Source organism: Gossypium arboreum, chromosome 10, assembly GCF_025698485.1.
Source record: "Gossypium arboreum isolate Shixiya-1 chromosome 10, ASM2569848v2, whole genome shotgun sequence".
NCBI lineage: Eukaryota > Viridiplantae > Streptophyta > Magnoliopsida > Malvales > Malvaceae > Gossypium > Gossypium arboreum.
The window spans coordinates 111,885-129,294 of record NC_069079.1 but is presented as its reverse complement, the minus strand read 5'-3'; the positions used below and the strand labels follow the sequence as shown (position 1 = coordinate 129,294).

At 31.1% G+C, this 17,410-nt stretch overlaps 2 protein-coding genes and 1 long non-coding RNA gene across 3 annotated transcripts; 2 read left to right on the top strand and 1 right to left on the bottom strand.

The window, feature by feature from the left end:
- The first annotated feature begins 1,058 nt into the window (after positions 1–1,058).
- Positions 1,059–1,512, top strand: LOC128282249 (uncharacterized). Its single transcript, XR_008272460.1, has 2 exons — positions 1,059–1,175; positions 1,263–1,512. It is a non-coding gene; the product is annotated as an uncharacterized LOC128282249 (long non-coding RNA).
- Positions 1,513–3,120: 1,608 nt separating this feature from the next.
- Positions 3,121–7,202, bottom strand: LOC108487152 (tyrosine-sulfated glycopeptide receptor 1). The gene has a single exon (XM_017791415.2). The coding sequence runs from the start codon at positions 6,699–6,701 to the stop codon at positions 3,444–3,446; it is 3,258 nt and encodes a 1,085-aa protein (XP_017646904.1). The 5' UTR covers positions 6,702–7,202; the 3' UTR covers positions 3,121–3,443.
- A 7,473-nt stretch (positions 7,203–14,675) lies between these two features.
- On the top strand, positions 14,676–15,931 carry LOC108488059 (uncharacterized). The gene is made up of 2 exons (XM_053019903.1): positions 14,676–15,112; positions 15,805–15,931. Exons 1-2 carry the CDS (start codon positions 14,676–14,678, stop codon positions 15,929–15,931), a joined length of 564 nt encoding a protein of 187 aa, XP_052875863.1.
- Positions 15,932–17,410: the final 1,479 nt, after the last annotated feature.

Here is a 17,410-nt window from a genome sequence, read left to right as displayed (position 1 = left end):
AAAGGAAATGAGAGCTTTTGATTGGTGCAGTCAGTGCGAATGGAGAATGTCATACAACAACGACTTTAGCAATCTAATAACTTAATAAAAATTTTCAAATAATTCAATAATCATTTTATAACTATTTTAAGTTGAATGTCCAAAACGTAAACATACTAATAATTAGTGACTTTTGATGTAATTTACCCTAGTAATTAATGTACATTCACTCTCTTATATTATTTTTTGTATTCCACAATTCTATTTGATATTTGATTATGACATGCACATCCAAAAACACAAGGGCAAATTATACTAGTAGCTACTCAATTATTATTATTTCTTGGGTTATCTAATTATGGAAAGTTACAAAATGGATACTCAATTATTAATAAAATTTATTATTGGTTATCCAGCTATGAAAATTTACAAATAGGTCACCTAATTATTCAATTTTGTCTTTTTTGGTTACTGGCTAACTAATGGTGGCAACTATAAAAATCGACATAACACTTTAACTTTCAACATTTAGACATAGTTTCAAATTAGTATTGATTCTAAAAATCTAACCCTCAACATTTATACATTAGATAATTTGGTCTTTTTTGCAGTTTTATTTTTCTTTGTGACCCTTTCACTTAAAAAGTTAAAAAAAAAATTTGTGAGTTAAATTTGATTGAAAATATTCAAAAAATGGAAACACCCAAAAATCAAAGATAATAATTTTCATCATTTCTCAGTCTTTTAAAATTAGCTCTCAATGTCAGAAAGAAAAGTAAAATTGTAAAAAGGACCAAATTACACAATATATAAATGTTGAAGGTCAAAATTTTTAGAATAGAAACTAAATTGACTTAATTTATAAATTTTTAGGGTTAAAGTTACTATTATGAAAATTTTGAAAGCTGTTCCAGTGACCAAAAAGATAAAATTAAATATTTGGGTGATCATTTTGTAACTTTTCATAGTTGGGAACCAAAAAGAAAATTTACAAATAGTTAGATGACCAGTGCTGTAGTTTACCCTTGTATTTTTTTGGGCCGTATTTTAATTAATTTTCTATTAGGACTAATAATATTGGGGCTAGCGGCCCATGGACACCAAAGCCAGACTCGCGGTTTTATATTTTGTTTTTCTACGAATGGAAAATTTTGGCGCTTAAGATGGGATGGGAGTTTCGATTCGTACTAAGCAGGGTAGCTTAAAACGCCGAAGCTGATTCTTTTTTCCCATTCGTTCGTTCGTTCGTTCGCTCATTCATTCATTTTGTTTTTCTATTGCAGGTGACAATTTAGTGATTTACATCACAAACCTGTTGCTCGCTTGTTCGAAATTTGACAAGTTTAAGAAAGAAACAAGAAAGCTGCTCCATACTTCTCGTAAAAACTTCGTTATGGTAATCTTGCTGGTGTTTTTTTTTTTTTGGATGGATATAAATTGTTTTTGTATATCTGTGTATTGTCTCTTTTATCTTGTTGGTTTCGTGTGAAATTTGGTTATGTTTTGATTGAAATTGGAGATGACTTTTGATTATTTATTTGAATTACTGAAGCAATGATTAATCCATCGAGGAAGAGAAAACATGGGTCTCTTATGAAAAATAAAGTCAACATAAATCTTGAAGGAACTTTGAACATGTTTTGTCCGATTTAGGTGTGGTTTGCATGGTGTTTGAAGAAGTTTCTAAGTTCTAATTGTTTGGTGTTGGTGGTTTCGCTATATAATTTCCGAAGTGTTTTTGGAGTTCCATTTTCTTTTTGTAATATTTTTTCTTTACTTTCCAATTTGCATGCCACATGTTTGATAAATTAACAAAAGAAAAAGATCATTTCCTATACCATTGAAGTTTTTAAAACTTATTTTTCAACTCCATTTTTCTATTACTGAAATGGGCTTTCTGTCAAAAAGAAAATTACCCATTTCTTTGTTTCTCTGGAAGTTAAGTAACATAACTTTGATAGTTTATGTGATGAAAAATCCCGTTAGAGTATTTAGTATTATGCTAAAGGTCTTATGTTTTTCAAAAGTATATATATAAACGGGGTCTTTTACCTGTTGGACAGGTTTTTGACCAATTCAACTTTTGCCCGGTTCTTACATGACTTATAACCGTGTCTAAAACCTAATCTTAAGTCAATGTAAGATTGGTGGAAACAGTGGAATTTCAATGAAATCAGAGATCTGAGACATTATAATGTATGCATGTGAATATTCATTTGTGTATTCATACACTTAATATATATTAAAATTCTAGAGGTGCAACTTTATTAATGCTGGTGATTCTTGCGTTATATTTAATGATGTATCTTGTTAAATTACATGATATTTTAGCAATGCATGGTAGGATTATGCTGTTAGGTTAAGTTTATCTTTTCTGATCAATATCAAAAGAAAAAAAAAAAAAACTCATCTAAAGAGGAAATTTAAAATTGGAACTCTAGAAGTTCTTTTGCTTTCTACTCGTGACATTTTTCATCCGAATTCTGTTAATTTATTCAAATTATTAAGTTTGGTTTAAATGGACTGCCTGACATATCTGCAGTTGAATTTGCTGTTTATGATTTATTTCCTTAAATATATATGTTTTCAATATTAGCCTTATTACTTATAGCTAAGGAGTAAGGACCCTGTTTACGGAATTTGTTTTTGAGTATTGATTGTGATGAAATGCTTGAGATTGGAAGATAGAAAATATGCAAAAAAAGCGGCTCCTCATACGTTCTTTCAGCTACGAAACAGAGTTCAAAACATTGGACAAATCATTCCAAAAGATGTCAGAACTCAGAACATAGCAGACATTTGTAAGTGTGATTTATGTTTCATTTTATGAGAGATGATCACTATGCACATACTAATTTTGCTTATACTACTTGTTTCACTGTTGAAGTTAGGACTAAGATTTCAAATGAACAAATTATCCTCTGATATTTGGTATTGTGGCAAGGATTATGCTTAGAACAGAAACATTTGTGCTGTCTTTGTAGTTTAATTTATTTGTTATTGTGAAAATAATATATACAGTGTAACCTGCTGCCATTAGCTAGATGTTTTTTTACTTCTCATAAAAAAATCTGTGATGGTCTAATACTGGCTTGCATTTGTGTGGTAGATATCTGAGTGATACTACAACAATGAATTCACTTTAATGAAAACTTTTAAAAGCTTATGTTCACTAGCCAAAAACCAGATGGTGTTTGCTTTGTAGATGCCGCAGCTAAGAAACTATCTTTCTTTTAACATACAGATGACTAATTACCTATCTGACAAAAGGTTACAGTTGCGACCCTAGAACTATAGTCTCTACTTAATTGCGATTTCTTCTTTTTGTACAGCTGAAGTATTATGATTGGGTAAATTTTATTTACACAATTAAAAATAAAAAAAGCAAAAGTATGCATAAACTGATTCAGACATTTTGTGCAGGTATACGTATCTGTTTCGTAAAAAGCAATGAACAGCACTTTTCACGAATCTTTATTTTGGTTTCTATTGATTGTTCCAACACCCGTGAGCCACTCAACAACTTCCTGGATAGTTGGCCTCTTGAAAGGATTCTGGTTGATGCACAGGCAGGCCACATCCAACACCTGCAGCATCTCTTCATCAGAACCTTTTCCTTTCAGGAGTGGATCGAAGACTTCATCTTGCTTGCCCTCGCTCCTCAATCTCTGCACCCAGGACACCAACTCTCTTGATGTTTTTGGCCTAGACATATCAACAGGCCTTTTGCCAGTGAGCAGCTCAAGCATGACAACCCCAAAACTGTATACATCCCCTCTCAAAGTGGCTACCCATGCTTGCCCATATTCTGGAGGAATATAACCCAAAGTACCAACAAGCTCAGTTGTAACATGAGTGTGATAAGGAAGAATCAGCCGTGACAATCCAAAATCTGCAACATGTGCCTCAAACTTCTCATCAAGAAGGATATTGCTCGACTTGATGTCTCGGTGAACAATGTGTGGCTCGCATATCTGATGCATGTAAGCCAATCCATTACTTGCTCCCCTAGCAATCTTCAGTCGAGTTTGCCAATCTAACTGGGATGGACCATTCTCTTTCTCATGTAACCAGTAGTCTAAACTTCCATTCTCCATATAGGAATATATTAATAGCCGAAACCCTTCGTGTACACAATAACCTTGCAGGGACACCAGGTTTTCATGTTGAGCTGTTGATAGTACTTCTACCTCAGCTTTGAATTCCCTCTCCATCAGGCCGAAATCTCCCGAGAGCTTCTTAACTGCAAGTTTGGTCCCATCTGCTAATATTGCTTTGTAAACCAAACCAAAACCCCCGCAGCCAATGATGTTTTCTTGGTTGAAATTGTCAGTTGCTTTCAAGAGTTCAAATATGGTGAGATCCTTGACTTCGTTGGTTTTGTTCGGGAACAGCATAACAAGGCTAGCATCCTTGTCAGTCTGCGGATGAACTCCAGAATAAGAGTTGCAGGAAAGTGTATCTAGCTCAATCTTGTCGGTGTCTCCTCCTGGAATAATCCTTCTCTTGGACAGTATCCACAATGCTAGAACAGTAATAACCAAACCAGTACCAGAACAGATTCCAAGTACAAGCCCAATGATAAGTTTTGTGTTTAAGCGGTTTGGCAGAGTGGGAGAATGAGCAGCCCCCCGTGCATTGGGGCAAATGCGCTGCACAATTGAACCACACAGACCTGGGTTCCCTTCAAAACTGGAGCTGGTAAAAGTATCAAACTGACCTCCAGATGGTATTGGTCCCTGAAGATTGTTATATGCCACACTGAATGACGACAAAAAGTACAGACCTCTTAATGATTCAGGAATTTGGCCAGAAAGCCGATTGCCAGACAGATCCAACTTTTCCAAGTTTGTGAGATTTGATAATTCTTCTGGAATACTGCCAGAAAAGTCATTCTGGCTGAGATCTAACACATGAAGAAATCTCAATTGGCCAATCGCCTCAGGGATGTTGCCACTGAGGTTGTTGTTTCTCAGATAAATAGCCGGTGGAAGGCTGGAGAGTTGGTTATACAGCTGCTGACTGGTGGCATTATTAGGCATAACAAACACTGGGAGCTCCAGGTAACTTCTATCTACTTGATTATTGGACTCTTGCGTTGCCAGTGCCCACAGGCTTGTCAGTTCCTTGGGAAACTCTCCTGATATTAAGTTAGCAGACAAGTCTATGTAAAAAAGGTTTGATAGGCTGCCCAACCAACTAGGAATTAAACCACTGATTCTATTTTGGGACAGGTCTAGCACCTCTAGATTCTTCAGCTTAGCTAGCCATTTGGGGACTTGACCAGTGAAGTTGCAACCTCCTAGGGCCAAAATCTGAAGATTTTGAAAGCCTTCTCCTATTATATTTTCATCATTGGGTATTGCTTCATTCATGAAGTTCTTAGTGAGGATGAGTGTAGTAAGGTTCTTGACTTCCTTCAAAATCCTTATTGCCCCGGTAATATTGGTTAGTTTATTAGTAGAAATTGAAAGGAATGATAAAGATCGCAGAGCAAGTATGGCCGGTGATATCTGTCCCTCTAGCTGGTTACTAGCCAATCTTACAGCAGTTAATGACTTGCAAGAATAAAGACTTAAAGGCAAGGTACCTGTAAAGTTATTGTTGCCAAGATCAAGAGTGTTAAGGCGTTGCAGGGTGGAGAAATTGAAGGCTGAGAGGTCTCCTTCTAGATGGTTAACCCGCAAGTTCAAAGTGACAAGATTGGTGCAGCTCATGAGAGATGGTGGCAGATAACCAGTGAAGTTGTTGATGTGAAGCAGCAGCTGTTCCAACTTGGAAAGCTGGCCTATGTCTTTCGGGATGGGGCCTTCAAATTCATTGGAAAAAAGCTCAAGGATGGTGAGCTTGTCGAGTTGGACAATGGCATCTCGGATCCCCCCAGAAAAGTGATTGAGCGGTAAGGATAGTTGCTCGAGTGAGCTAACACTGTAAATATCAGCAGGAAGTGTCCCGGACAGATTATTAAAACCTGCACGAAAGATCTGCAGCTTGGAACACTTGTCAAGTCCAGTGGGAATTTTGCCATCAAGTTTGTTGTAAGACAAATCCAAGATTGTGAGGGAAGTATTGATGCAGATCCAGGACGGAACCTGGCCTGTTAAGGTATTGTTGCTCACATTGAAAATAGTCAAATTCACTGCTTGAAGAACAGAATTGGATCGGATGGTCCCTGAGAAGTGGTTGCTGGATAAATCCAGAGTCTGGATAGGGCTGAGGCTGTTGTTATAATCTGAAATGAAATCCAGAGGCAGTTCCCCATAGAGACTGTTGTAGCTGAGATCAAGAACTTGAAGGTGATTGAGGGAAGAAAAAAACCCGGAGGGGAGAAATCCAGTGAACCGATTATGGGAAAAATTAAGATGGGTTAAAAGTGTGAGGTTTAAAAGAGATGTTGACAGATGACCAGTAAGGCCTCTAGAGGGTAGCCACAGCCGACTGACTCGACCAGAATCTGGACCATCACAACCTACTCCTTCCCAAAAGCAACAGTCTGTAGTGGTAGTCCAATTCAAGGGAGATGAAGATGGTGCTGTTATGTTGGAATGAAAGGCCAAGAGAAAAACCCTATCGTTTTGATCACAGGCTGCTTGAGAAGGAGAGGCAAAGAAGAAAGACTGTAAAAGTAATAAAAGAAGATTCAGGAGCAAATGAAGCATGGAAAAAGCTGTTGGTCTTGAAGCTGAAGCACTACGAGAGGTCTCTTTGTCATCAATCATCATAGGAAACAAGTAAGAAGAAGAACAAGAAGAAGACGTGAGGAAGAGAAAAAGTAGCCCAAGTACATCATTATTTGGTTTTGCTTAAGCTTGTACAAGATGGAAGTTTGCAGTAAACATCGCATTGACCTCAACTACAGAAAGAGAAAGAGTGCATTTCCTGAGTGACGTTTTAGTTGTTTATTATAATTATATTATATTGTTATAATGGTCAGTCTTAACAAGAAAAAAGAGAAACAACAAAGACAAAAAGAAGGCAAAGGGGCTTTGTTGGGGTGTTATTATTGTTTATGATGAAAAATAAGAATTCCCAGTGAAGCGTTTACTTTTGGGGCGGCTAGCACTGGATTGTGCCATTTTGGTGGTGGTGGTGGTGGTGGACTTTTTCCAAGATAATGATTGATTGATGACCAATGGCTCAAAGCGTGTGGGTAAGTCTTTACATCTGTATATTTGTATCATCTGTTTATATCGTATAATTATAAGTTTATATATTAATAATTCATACTGTATAAATTTTAATGTATTCACATATTTATATTCTATTCATGTTTTTTCTTTAAAAAAAAGATTGATTGATGACCAAACATATATTAGTATTTGTTAATTTTTTTGTATTGTATGATCTTTTCGAATCTAAAATTGCAGATGTGTGCAAAGATTAGAGTTACATATGATATACCTAAAAGCTCCTTTCTAAAGCAAAAACAGGTTCTCCTCTTATCTTTTTTACCTTACAAGTTTGTAAATTTGGTGAAAATTTTGTTTCTTTTATCCTAGTGCTTTTTGTGCTGTGGCATTTCTATATGCTAGGGATTGATAAATATTAGAAGTGGCTTTGTGTCCATTATTTTTGGGTCTAAGGTAAGATCAAGTTTTGGTCTATTTCAAAATCTTATTTCATTTTGAAATAATATTAAAAATAAAAAGTTTAATTTTTTATTAATATTTAAATTAAAGATTATTACATTTAAATAAAATATATTTTTCTTATTAAACACAAATTCCCATCAGCATAAATTTATGAAAAAGCTTTATTCAAAATTCGACTTGTATAAATTAAATTTAGCAGGTTGGTTAAAAATACGCGACCCATAAATAAACTTTTAGGAGACTTTTTTGAGAGAGTGGTGTTGGCCTTGCTTTGTCATGATAGCTAAGTTGCTCATGTCTTCTCTTTAAATTTTAATTGCTAAAATTGCTGTCTTTCAACAGGCACCCTTCGTTTTATTGTAGTTTATTCAAATCCCATCATGTCAATTTGTTAAAAAAAAAAACCAGCAAGAATCATCAAAACCCCTTTTAATTTTTATTATTGTCACTCTCTTTTTTTTATTCTAAACTTATATTCAGATGGCAAAATTTATTCCAAGTTTATTAGAGATTTAACACGTATTTTTTAGTAGAGTTATATCTCGATAAATTATATATGTTGAATTTATTAATTTATAAATTTTGATTTGACGGATTTTTAGTGTTATATATCTTCACTAAGTATATATAAGATCCAAGTAGATGTTCTAGAGTCGTTCCACGTAAGAGTCCAAAATCATTAGAACAGTTGGTAACCAATGATTTTAAGTTCTCATGTGGACCTTGTATATACTTAATGTAGATGTATTGCACCTAAGGTCCACGAAATTAGAATTCATGCATGATTCATAAATTAATTTAATAAAAATTAAATATTTATTTTTAAAATAAAAATTTTATTTAATTAATAAAATATAATATAACATATAAAATTTAAATAAAACAAGTAAAAATTATATATTTTAATACTCAATTATTTTAATTAAATCGATTGATTCCATTAATTGAATCAAATGAACAAAGGAGATCTAACAAGATCAATTCATTGATTGTATTGACTTTTAAAACCTTGTCTTCAACGTAGTTATCCATCTTTAATTGTTTAAAAATATCATATTATATAAATTTTAAAAAATTGAAACCTAGTTTCTTTTATTTTTTAAATATAATAAAATATTTAAGGCGTCAACAAGTCTAAAATCTAGAGTTAAAATATAAAAGATGAGGCCTCCCATACCAGCTTTACCAACCGGTTCTTAAACTTATTTGCAGCTGAGTTTGCCCACTTGCTATTAAAATACGCCATCTCCCTCCCCCGCTCTCTCCTTGTTAAGTTTGACCATTCATTTGTTTTCTAATATCTTAATAATTTTTTTATACGTTGGTTTATTTTAATTATCTTGATATTTTTTAATATTATATCATTGCATATATGTATAATCGAAGCACGACATATAGTATATATATTATGTTGCCTTAATATTTTATTTTACTTTTGAAGTATTAATGTTTAATGCATTTTTATCTAATCTTTAAATATAGAGATATAATCTTCAATGATTTTTTAAATACATGAAAAATTTTTATCATATTGATATTTAATATATATCTAATATTCGTACTTAGAATTCGAATAGTATATATTATCATATTTATAATAATATGAACATGGGTGCGTATAAGTCACTTGGTTTATTTTAATACAAGGTGGCAGACAGGGTATCTAGGTGTGATGCATTGGTGGGATATCGTTTTTTTAGACTAACAGATAAATCTTTGGCAATGTTTTATTTATTTGTTTACATTTTGGTGGAGTGAAGCACCAATTAAAGGCGGGGTTTCAGTCATTGTTAATTGCAATCTTTGATACAACTGAATTGCCCTTAAGCCGTCAGTTAGTAATTCTTTCAATGCTGCAAGTTTTGGTGAAAGATTTCAATTGATTTATTCGGGGTCGGTTTTATAGATTTGATTTTGTCTAAATAATCAAGTATCTTAATATAATAAAAATATTAATGGAGTGTTATTTTGAATAGTTAAAGGGGCCTGTAGTGTTGGCCTTTGCTATTTGCTAGGGTTTATTTAGGTATTGTTTGGATGTAATTGTTTGTAATTATATAAGGGTACTATATTTGAGTAATTATTATAATTAGTAGGTCCTATCGAATTAGGATGTAATTAGAGCATTCCAATTACAATTTTCAATTTTAAGGAGTGTAAGAATTAGAGTAATTACATTAGTAATTACACTCAAATTTCATTTTAGAAATTATTTTTATACAAGTTATAAAAATTATATTATAAGTATAAACACGTAAGAGTGCTGTAGTAGTTATGACAAAAATTTCTTATATTATAAATCCTAAAAAATATATTATAAAAATAATTTAATAAAAATTATATTATTTAAATCCTAAAAATTTCTAAAGTTTTGATTAAAAAGTTTGATATAAAAGTGTTTTAATATGTTTATTTATAAAAGTTGTGACTAATAAATATAGGCATTATTTATTTATGTATTCGTGCTATAAATTATAAAAAAATACTGATTTATTAAAAATTGTTATAGTTTTTTCTTTATCATAGCTTATTTATAAAAAAATTACTTTTTAAAATTATGATAAAAATTATATTATTTATAAGAAGTGTTATGAGAGTTTTGGATAATTTATAATAAAAAATTATAAAGTTATATATTATAATATATTATAATATTTTTTACTTAATTTATGTGTTATAAAAGGGATATAATGTAAGATTTTCTCTAAATTGAGCTTATATAAGTTTTTATAATTAAAGGTTATATGTTATTTGGAGTGTGAATCGAAATATTATAAGGTCGATGTTAGTTATCAAATAGAAAAAATTTTCTTGCACCATATTTGAGAAAATTGTGCTAAACACAAGCACTACAAATATGTTGCAAACTTTTTAATATGAAACATTCAAGACTTCAAAATATAGTTAAGAAGACATTTGTCGTTCTAAAAAGATATTTCACATGTTAGTAATATCACCTTAGTATAACATAAAAAAAATGTTGGATTATATTAGCATGTTGTATATTTCGTTACTTCAATCATAGGTGGAATTGATATGATTCATACTTTGAAAATTACATAAAATAATGAATTCTTGATAATCTTAATGGTGCAAATTCAAATTCAAATGATGATAAGGAGTATATGTTAAATATCAAAAGGAAATAATCCAACAAAATGCACTAGAATAATTAGATAAAATTGCATATAATGTTTATTCTTCTTATTATTTTTATTAGTAACCGTATTATTAATTTCTTTTTATACTAACATAACACAAATGACAATTTAATTTTAATTTTTGTTACTTGTTTAGAAATTATTTTTGTCATATTAATTTTTTATAGTAAATAAACTTTTATTCAATTATTTTGGTTCTCCAAATAGAACCTTAATATATATTTTAGTAAAGTACAAGTTTAATTATTTATTTGTGGTTTAAATCATTGTTTTTGAATTTGATTGGTGTCCAAACTAATCAAATCATTGATTTCTAGTTCAAATCAAATAAATTATTTAAAAATTCATAAAAATTAAAAAGAAATATTTAAAATTGGCTCAATCTATTTATATCAGTTAAAAGAAAAATAAAATAAAAATTTAATTGAAATTTGAAATTAAAATTTTATAGATAAAATTAATCATTCAATGATTATAATATAATTAATCGATATTAGTGATTATTTAACAAAATTTTAAAATTTAGTAAAGAAAATATAAATAAATTATACATAAAATGCCTAAGGTTTTATATATATATATATATATTGAGAAATGGTAATCACATTTTTCAGGAAAAGTGGGAGAGTATGGATTAGGGGTTGAATTGAATTGATGAGGAAATAGTGGTGGGTGTTGGTGTTTAAACATAAATTGTGGAAATGGATTCTCTTGTTACCCACTCATCTTCATAGTTTTCTTGTTAATCCTTTATTTAAAGATGGCAGCGAACCCAATATTTGGATTTTTTAAAAAACTGTAATATCTTGAATGTGAATTAGCATAACTACGTTAATGTTTGAATATATTAGTAAAAAAATTCCAATTCACACTTGCCATTGCTATCACTAGGTCAATTATGCAATAGTTTAGTATAATTAGGGGAGGTAAATGCTTGTCTTGATTTTTGTTTACAATAATATATTGGCAAAAAATGGAAGCTTCCGAGCAACAAAGTTTTGTTTTTGTTTATGAAGACTATTTATCATCCTATTTAAGAGTTGGTGAAGAATTATGAGCAAATGTAGATATTTGTTTATCTTTATTCGTTCATACTTCACCATGCCATTCGAAATACTTCCACTTGTCACGTTCTTTGGACTGATTCATACAATTTGCGCATACTAAAGAACACACCTTTCGTTCAAGGTTGTTAGGGGTAATAAAAATTATTAAACAACAATTATCCCCTACATATTTCCCTAATTCCTCATTCTATAGATTACTATCACATTTAAACACCTTTGTCTCACCATTTATTTTCATAATTAATTCATTCTTTTCAAGGTGATAGACCTAAAGGTTGTTAAAAATGGCTTACCCAGTAAAATTGGAATTTCCTTATATTCCTCAAAATCGAGGATTATGCAATCAATACGTAATGAAGTTGATCGAATATTTCAATTTTGGGGGTTTTTTTTAGTGATGGTCGCACAACATGAAGCATCTATTTTAATTTGTTCTCCTTTTTTAATTTTTTTATGCCTTGCGATGATTTCCTTCAAGTATTTGGCATAGTTAAGTACTTTCTCCATTAGTTGAATTAAGGCGTATCATCAAAGTATCATATACATTACCCAGCTCTTGTGGATTGGGTTCATTTAGGTTTTTCAAAACCTTACCTGAACGGAGTGCAATTGTTTTCACTTGCTCATTCTCTTCCTTACAAGGGTTGTTTTCTATGTTACTAGTGATACTGAGACTAATTTGCCTTTGGATATCACTCATCATGCTTATCATCTGGCTCATTTGGTCCTTTAACTCAGTCAATGTGGTATGTGTTTGGGTGCATTCAGACTACACCTATCTTATGTCAGATTTCATCGACTGCATCTCCCCTTTAATTCGATCTAATCTCTGACCACATACAATATAGTCATCCCCTACGACCATCTCTTGAGTTCTTTGCATACAAGGATTTTGTCGAATCTGATTAGAGTTATCCCCTCCTTGATTTCCATCCCATCATATATTCAGGTATTTCTCCATCCAGGATTAAAAGTGTTAGAATAAGGGTTCCACCACTATTTCCCACAGAATTCACTTCCTCGAATTGATTCTTAGGATATTGACCATAACTGCGAGTCGATTCATTTATCATTGGTCTAGTGGCTGTAATTTCCAACAGATTAACCTTATCCAATATCTATTGATACTTTTTCTCCTCATGGACAACTTTGGCCGTGGGTGGTTCCGGGCTGTAAGTGAAACATCTTTGATTGGTAATTTGGAACAATTGATATGCAAAAAATAAATAACAGAAAAGAAAGAACCAAAACTAAAATTCTATTAGCTGGAAAACTAAGAAGCAACAATGAATAAAGTCTAAGTCTCTAAAATCTACTAAAAACAATAAAAGTAAAATTTAAGAGAGCTCCCTAATATGATGTTTTAATGTTATATTTATAGTTTGAATATATTTTGACCTAATTAGGTTGATCAAACCCTTGATTACAAGCTGATTTAGATTGTACAAACGGAAACACCCTTGTTGTTTTTTGGTTTGTCAAGCTTCAATGTCGCGATATTTTAGGTCTGACATCACGACTTTGCAGGTAGTTTGCTTGAACTTTTGGGATTGGGGTGAATGCTGTGACATTGTTGCACTTCAACTTTCATCTTTAGGCTACTGTATTGAATGTTGTGACTTTGAAGAGTGGATGTCGCGACTTTAGGACCAATATGCTTGCCTTGTAGATGTTGGTTGAAAATTCGTTTAATTGTTGGAGCAGCTTCAATGTCGCAACTTTCATGTCTGAATGTTGCGGCATTCTATCCAATCCACTAGTTTTTTGGCTTTGATTTAATTGGTCATGAAACATCATCATAAACTCATTATTTAATATAAGTTACATCCTAAATAAATTTTAAAATCAAAGCAAATAACATAAGAATGCTTGAATATAAGCTTATTAAGTAGTGAAAAGTACCTAATTTGCCATAATAAATTATGACAGATCAAGAGGTGGGCTATTTTTTGCGAAAGTAATTGGCTTCCAACATGGTCCACTGCCCTCCAATCAAATTGTTTGATATACAAAATGAATAGATATTTAAATTATTATTTATGGAGCAAATGGAGATATCAATCCTCAAATTTATTTTATTTTCATGGATAACAATATATACATTTGCTATACTATTACGAATAAATTGTAGATTTAAATTGATTGGCCGTAAAATCTGGGGTGCAAATTAGATTGTGGATCGCTTTGTTATTTCAAATCAAATCCTTCTTTTAAGATTATTTGTGGGTATTGGGTGGAAATTCATTCTCATGTAGTTGCAAGCAGGCAGCAAATCTAAAAGGACATGTTTAATATAAAGCATGATAATTTACATGGAAAATAAATAACTCCTAAAGTTGAAATTATGAAACAACATACATACATAAATTATTTATGGTCTTAGCTGGAAATCCACAAAGTGTTGGAAATAGATTTTCACCACAATTTTTTCTTTTGAAAATGACAATCCATTAACTGCAGTGATGCTTCCTTTGCTCCACACTGTTGCTTGGGCAGGCCAACCTTATCTTTATATTAAGGCTGTATGACATAAATATATAAAAAAAGTTGTAACATTTGAAAGTTCATATGTTTGAATATGGATATAGAACATAAATAACGTATGAAAAATCAATATATAAATATAATTAATTGTTGGATGCAGTATTCCAACTTTAAAGAAAGAAAAAAAGTACAAACTCTTCGAACAAACATGATCAAAAACCACAAAATAAATATTTAAAGTGGTTAGAATAGATAATGGATGAGAAAACAGAAATCAGAAGTCTAACCCCTTGGGCCTTGGGATGTTTAACAAACATAAAAGCAAATGCCATCATTTGGGCTACTTTGGTACCCAATAGAAAGCCCACCCAAAATTTCCTCCGAAATTCCTAATGTCAGGTTGGTTTCCCGCCCAACCAAATTATTCCAATTCCGATGAAGCAGAAGCCACAAAATCCAAATTCATGGGCCAGCCGAAGATCATTCTATTGCGAAGCGGATGCGGCGAGGTGCCGAGGTCAACTCAATTCTTTAACAGCTTTCATCATTTCTTTTCTAATTTTATTTTATTTCTAATTCCAGTTAAGAAAAATTGGAAGAAGAGAGGGAAAGAAAATGGAGTTATTGCTCCTTTAATTGAGAACTATTGGTTTCAAAGATACCATCTTTTTTCAAAATACGATGAAGGAATTAAAATGGATGAGGAAGGCTGGTTTTCTGTTACTCCCGTAGAGATAGCCATGAGGCATGCGGAGAAGTGCGGTGGCGATGAACTTGTCATTGATTGCTTTTCAGGTGTCGGTGGCAATGCCATCCAATTTGCTAAACTGCAAGTCTTCACAAACAATACATTTTCTTTTTCCTTCTGAATTCTAAGAATTGGGAATTTTATTTTAGTCGCTTTTTGTTTCCAATCAATTATGATTTTCTTTTGCTTTATACCGATTATTAAGGAGTAAAAGGTACATATAAGAATCAAACAGAGCCCTGATCTGTTCTATGTATAACACATATGATGATAGTTTGTAAAGTGCTTGTTTTTGAACCTGTCTTTTTCGTGAGTTTGGGTACAATTTTTTGAATAGCTTGACCAAATGACATAAACGTTTTACTTGCTTTGAAATAGTGGAGATGGTTTGTAAATTTGAGAGTTCGATCTAAATTTCATTATAGTCTATTTTATGAGGAACCTTACTGGAATTGCTAATGAATTAACGTTGTTATGTATTTCATTCGTTCTTCCTAGGCATACAGTGTGCAGATAGAAAGCATGGTGATGCACTAGAAGTAAATTTTGGCACCCTCCAAATTGGGGACTTTTTAAAGCACTTACTGAAGATTTTAGAGCATTTTCATTAGGATAATTTTGGCACCTTCCTTTGCAATTTACCTTTTGAATCCTTGTACATTATTCATGAACAATTTTAAGTTTATCCTTGAATTCAGTTTATGTATTTGTTATCCTGCGTCTACTTTTCTATTCTATCAAGAGCGTTCGAAATAATGGTTTTACTTTTGAAGGTGTCCTTTTGTTCTGGCTATTGATATTGATCCTCAGAAAGTTAATATGGCCCTTAACAATGCAAAGGTCTATGGAGTAGAAGATGATATTGATTTCATTGTTGGAGATTTATTAATAAGTGTGTAGATAAATGTGTGAATACATGCATTAGAATTCAACATTATTCATGCAAATAAATAACTGCATGCTTTGGTTTTGAAATAGTTGGAATGTGAATAAATTGCTTTAAATGTTGATTCGGGTCTTCTATCATCGTTCCTCGAAATTGCAGATTGTTCTGTATTATTTGGATAATAGCCGACTTAATTCCAAAATTATTAGCGTTGATTGTCGGCCTATTGATGCTGCCTCGCACATCTAGAGTGGGTAGTGCATAATCACGCAGTGTACTTTCCTGTCGAGCCATGTGTGGCACTATTTGTACTGGTGGCGGTGGTTGCGGTTCTAATGGATCTTCAAAGAGTGGATTCTCACGTGGTGAGTCAACTATAGTTGGTGGGTGATTTTGCATCCACTGTTGTCTACGTCTAATTACTCTCTTTGGTTCTGAGTGTGGCTCGATAAGTGTGCTCTTGCTTCGAGTCATGGCCTTTTTATTAAAACAATCCATCAAATTTAATTAAGTACCAAAATACCTACCATTTTAATTAAACACCAAAATAATCTGAAATCTACAGTAAAAGTTGGTGGAGCCAAATTATATGGCGCCACTAATTTGTCACGTCAGTAGGGATCATAAAAAATTAATTTTTTAGTGGAGCCATGTAGAATGGCGCCATCTGTATAAATACCAGGGAAATACTGAAATATTTAAAAATATGGGAGGACATTAAAAAAATTAACCATTTTTCTGGTGGAGCAAAATAATACGGCGCCACCAGATTCCCTTACTTTTTTACTTTTTTTACTTTTGTTTTTTTATGTTTTGTCTTTTTTATTTTATTTTATTTATTTATTATTATTAACTTTAAAAATTTGAAATATATATTTAAAATATTTTATTAATATATATTTTTAAAATTTTAAATATATATTTTGAAATTACTTTTAAAATTTTAAATATTATTTTTAATATATATTTGAAATATTTTATTAATATATATTTTTAAAATTTTAAATACATATTTTGAAAAATTAATTTTGCAAAAAATTTATTTTAAAATTTATAAGAAATAATTTCAAATATATATATTTAAATTTAAATATATATTTTGAAATTATTTTATTTTGTTTAAAATATATTTTAAAAATATATTTAAAATTTAAAATTCAGAAAATAAGTTTAAAAATATATTTTTAAAATTTATAAGACATAATTTAAAAATATAATACTCAAAATTTTAAAAATAATTTAAAATAATATTTAAAATTTTAAAAATATATATTATAAAACATTTCAAATATACGTTTTAAATTTTTAAATTAATAACAAAAATAAATAAAATAAATAAACAAAATAAAATAAGAAAAATATAAAACTTAAAAAAGAAAAAATTTAAAGAAAAGATAAAAGTTAATAAAAAGTAAAAAAAAGTGAAATTTGAATTAATAAAAAATAAAAAAATATTTGTTAAAAGATATTTATTTGTTAAAAATATGATGTGA